The 4,287-nt window shown below is 43.7% G+C and overlaps 1 protein-coding gene across 1 annotated transcript; it reads right to left on the bottom strand.

The window, feature by feature from the left end:
* LOC125264927 (zinc finger CCHC domain-containing protein 12-like) lies at nucleotides 1-3,687 on the bottom strand. Its single transcript, XM_048184719.1, has 2 exons — nucleotides 3,065-3,687; nucleotides 1-2,844 (listed from the first exon to the last, which is right to left on the bottom strand). The coding sequence occupies exon 2, from the start codon at nucleotides 1,905-1,907 to the stop codon at nucleotides 3-5; it is 1,905 nt and encodes a 634-aa protein (XP_048040676.1). The 5' UTR covers nucleotides 1,908-2,844; nucleotides 3,065-3,687; the 3' UTR covers nucleotides 1-2.
* Between the last annotated feature and the right edge of the window lie 600 nt (nucleotides 3,688-4,287).

The following is a 4,287-nucleotide window of genomic DNA, read 5'->3' as shown; positions in this document are numbered from 1 at the left end:
TCTTAATTTAAAGACTCCGTGGTGGAACTACGTTGGAGATCCCACTCAGCCTGCCTTTCTCTCAGCTTTCTTCTCTTTTCTTCAACTCTAGAGAGATTTGGGGGATTTTCACAGTTGATGGCTAGATGGCCGTCATCTCCACAGCGGAAGCAATACCATGGCCGAGGCCAACTGGTTCTCATCTCTGTGTGCTTTGATCTCCCATTTCTGTCTCTGCTGATTTCACTGGCACCAGGTTTACTCTGGTTCTCTCTATGACTGAAGAATCTTTCAGACTGGTTTCTCTGCACTCCAGAAGCAGCAACTTGGACTTTAAGCTCTGCTATCTGTTCTTTCAGTCCCTGAAGATCACTTGTCCCTGCTTGCCCTCTCACTTCCTGGTTAGTAGCTGTCTTAATGGCTGCAACTTGGCTTTGGAGAGCTGCAATCTCTTTCTTCAGAATGTCTACTTCAGACATCTGAGGGTACTGTGTTTTAATTTTCTGCTTAGAGGCTTTCTGCTTGGGAATGGCAGAGGCTAGAGAATTGTTAACATCCTCCTCTACTGCATTACAAGGATAAGCAGACTGTTGGTGGGCTGCAGTTCGCAGTTTGAGTGGGGCTGGTGGGTGTTTACTTACACCAAGATGCTTTCTCATTCTCTCCTCCTTTGATGTTTGCTTTTCTTCAGCTGTACGGATGAGTATGGCTAATTCAGCAAAAGAAGGTGGGTCTGCTTTTCTCTTTTCGAGCTGCAGATCAGCTATCAGGGCATTGTCCCAGCAGCCACGGCAGAACTGCCTCAACAGACAACGGTCTCGTTCACTCTCTGCAACTCCGCTCCGTCTGATGGCAGCACTCAGAATTACATGCAATCTGTGGAGGTAGGCGGACGACCTTTCGCCAGGATTCTGCAGGGTACTTATAAACTTGGTTAATAATTCGTCTCCATCCTCCACCGACCCATAGACGGACTCCAGCAGTCTAAGACACTCTGACGACGGAGCGTTCGGGTTCACATGCTTGATTATGTCTGAAGCAGGCGGTAACAAGCAGTCCAGAATTTTCCGCGTCTTGTGTGACTCAAGAAGGGATGGATCATTCAGTAAGTAGTCAACACTTGCCCTCCAGGTGTCGAAGTCAGGTTCGTTGTTTGGACGAGGGCTCCTCCCAGAGAAAGCTTTCAGGCGGAATGAAGCACTATGTGGGGACACGGGATCACTCGTCCTCATAATGTGTTCCATCACTATCCTCTGGATACCTGAAGGGTTCATAGCAGACATGGGAAGCTTCACTGATATTGTCTCAGCAGAGTTGGCATCTGCATCATTCGAAAAGTGAGGCGATGCTGCGCCTATATTCACCTTGACTGGGTTTTCAGGCTCTATTCTCAGTTCAGAGGGTGACTTGAATCCTTCCAACCGCGAAGGAGTGCTAGTCGCACTTGTCAAGGGGCTTGTCTCTGGGGGGCCTTGCTCTTGCCCAGGTCCTACTCTACATGACTCATCAGCTTGGGCTTTCACTCCACTAACCTTCATCAATTCTCGTTGGAGAACATCTTGTAGGGTTTCCCCATTGGCGCTTGCTATTACTTGTAGTTTCTCCAAGCACTCAGCGGTGGCGCTACTAGTGGCGGGGGTGTAAACTTTACCCAGAGCGCGCACATGGAACACAATGTCTGCATCAGTAGGGCTCACTAAGGTTAGTGGCAGCTGGGGCTCAAGATCACACATGGCTGAACTGTGCGTGAACTCCACTACTGCATTACGATGAAACTCAGATTGTGGATCGTCAATCAGTAGATTGCGTCGTATGGAGCCAAATCTCAAGAGGCACGTTTCTAGTGCTTGATCTGATTCAGTCAGTGTTATGCCACTAACAATTACTGCATTTTGCACATTAACGCCTTCCCGTTCCACAACATCCATTTCTATCAGATTCACTGTACGTACTTGTATTGATGATTATTCACCTCAGTCGCTGTAGCGCCCTCACTCCTGGCTGGCTCGCCAAAGTGTAGCGCGTAACACGTGTCGAGTCTGATGTGTCACACTTGTATAGGGTTCAATATGGTTCGATATGGGCCAACTGATCAGAAAGTAAGGAGCGGCTACTGGAGAGAGGGAAGCAACACAGCAGGTAGGTGAAAACCAAGAATTTAATTTACTGGTTGGAATCTTGCATTCATTGAAGAGTCTCTCAATTGCAATTTGTCTGGAGTATGTAAATCTCAATATTGTAATTTAACAACATACAATGTTTAACAATGCTTATAATCAATTCTCTTTTTGAAATTCCAGGAAGTTGGAATCAACTCAATCATCAACTCAATTGAGAACAATTGTCATATACTTTGCATGAAAATGAAATAATAAAATAAACTTATTGGAAAACTCCACAGACTCAGTTTGTTTATAACCCAATAAAATTGAAAGAAACAATAAACAATGTTTTTCAGAACAAAATATTACAACTCAATTCAAATAACTCTTTCCCTTTAGAATGTAACAGTCTTTTCAGCCAAATGGATCAAATATTCAAGATTCACTAGATTGATTCAGTTAATGTCAGTTCAGAGTCAAATGACTCAGATCAAAAGACTTGTTGACTCTTTAGAATTGTTCAGTTCAGAATCAATGTCTCTCCGTTCAAAGCTCGAGGAAAAAATATGCAAAGTCTCAGTCCTGTTTGTTCAAAAACAAAAGGAAAAGATTCATCATACCGGTTCCGATGAATTCAAGATCAAGGTTCAACAATCAAATTGTCTCCGCGGGTGGCTCGCCTTTTACATACGCTCATATGCGTCTCACGTGTCCAGGATGGTGTTCACAGTTTCTCAGAAAAAAAGGGAAAAAAAAACCCAGCCTTGCAAAACACAAGGCAGAACAATAATTAATCTTCCATTCAAACACATCACACTTCATTGACTCGTTTACATCTTCACATGTGATTAGCTTTAGCCCAACATGCAAATTAGCACCAGCTCATACACTATGCATAAACGGCCTATATGACGCTAATATCGCATTACTGATTTGCCGCTAAGTCTTCAACAGTTTTCTTGTAGAATATTGAAACAACTCACCAAGGCAAGAATTTCACATCTTATTAAGATGATAATTTGCGGTGCTTTGGTGCTCCGTGTATCTACATTGGCCTTTATTCTCGATTCTCTGCCTCGTCGTCTTCTCACTTCGGCATCAGCTCTTCAAAGTTCACTCAGAAATGTAATCTCTTGATTGCATTCAAGTTTTCTATCTCAATCACGATCTTTTTTATACGGAGTATCTGGAAATCACTCAGTGTGTACATGCTTCATCTGACTCGCTCGCTCTCTCTCAATGTCTGATAGTGGTGAAGTCGCCGGTGCCATCTCAGTGCGCTGCTACCATTGGCTCGTTGGAGTGTCAATCAATGCAGCACGATCAATGATAAGACGAAACACTTTCTCTTCTAAAGCACTCGCTTTTCTCTCTTATCCTCTTGTTCTTAATTTTCCCTTTTTTTTTTTTTTTTTTTTTTTTTTTTTACATAACTTTCAACACTTTTACTAGTAGCCTGGATCACCCGGGTTACACGTGCACTTGCTAGTATGTTCCATTTACGTGTTCTCCGAATGTTAAAGAGGAGCCTCGCCTAGCCTCTGAAGGAAGTGACTTGGAAGGACCAGTCCTGCCAAGGAAGTATCCTTGACATTGAGAAACGCCTATTGAGTCCAGCGTCTCTTTTTGCCTCCAGCTAAGCCCCGCCCACCAGGAAACGTTGCTATGTTTACAAACTTTTAAGGGGTCTATAATACATGATGCATTGCTGTGTCCATTATCGCATAATTCCCACTTTCGGACACTTTTGCTTTAACGGACATTAGACAACACTGCAAAATCAATGATTATATTCATATATTTATTGTCCAACATTCCCAATTTTTCTGATGCATGTCCTTAATTTAATTTCATATGTTGGTTTTAATCAAAGACTATAGAATAACACAAGATGCATCACTCGTATTGTTTAGAATGGGAGAAAGTGTTACGCGGAATAAGTCCCGCCTTCTAAATAAGAGCCAATCGCCGACTGGTAAAGTAACGCGTCACTGCAGCGGCCGTTAGAAGCACTGGTTTCTATAGAAACAGTCAAACGCGTGCCTCCGTAAGGAGCATAGACTGTAAAAAAAGATGGACGACGCGACGCCGCTTCCTTCCAGTGCCCAAGGAAGTCGACCGGAAGTTGAAGTCGGCCGGGTGCCGCCATCTTGTAGCAGAACTTCACTTGCGTTAGCATCCCCATTGACTCCCATTCATTTTGGCG

The sequence above is a fragment of the Megalobrama amblycephala genome, linkage group LG3, assembly GCF_018812025.1.
Source record: "Megalobrama amblycephala isolate DHTTF-2021 linkage group LG3, ASM1881202v1, whole genome shotgun sequence".
Taxonomy (NCBI): Eukaryota; Metazoa; Chordata; class Actinopteri; order Cypriniformes; family Xenocyprididae; genus Megalobrama; species Megalobrama amblycephala.
This window is presented reverse-complemented; position numbering and strand designations above follow the sequence as displayed.

What these genes read in the sequence shown, in the direction of transcription:
- LOC125264927 (XM_048184719.1), bottom strand. Translation starts at nt 1,907, where the DNA reads ATGGATGTTGTGGAACGGGAAGGCGTTAATGTGCAAAATGCAGTAATT.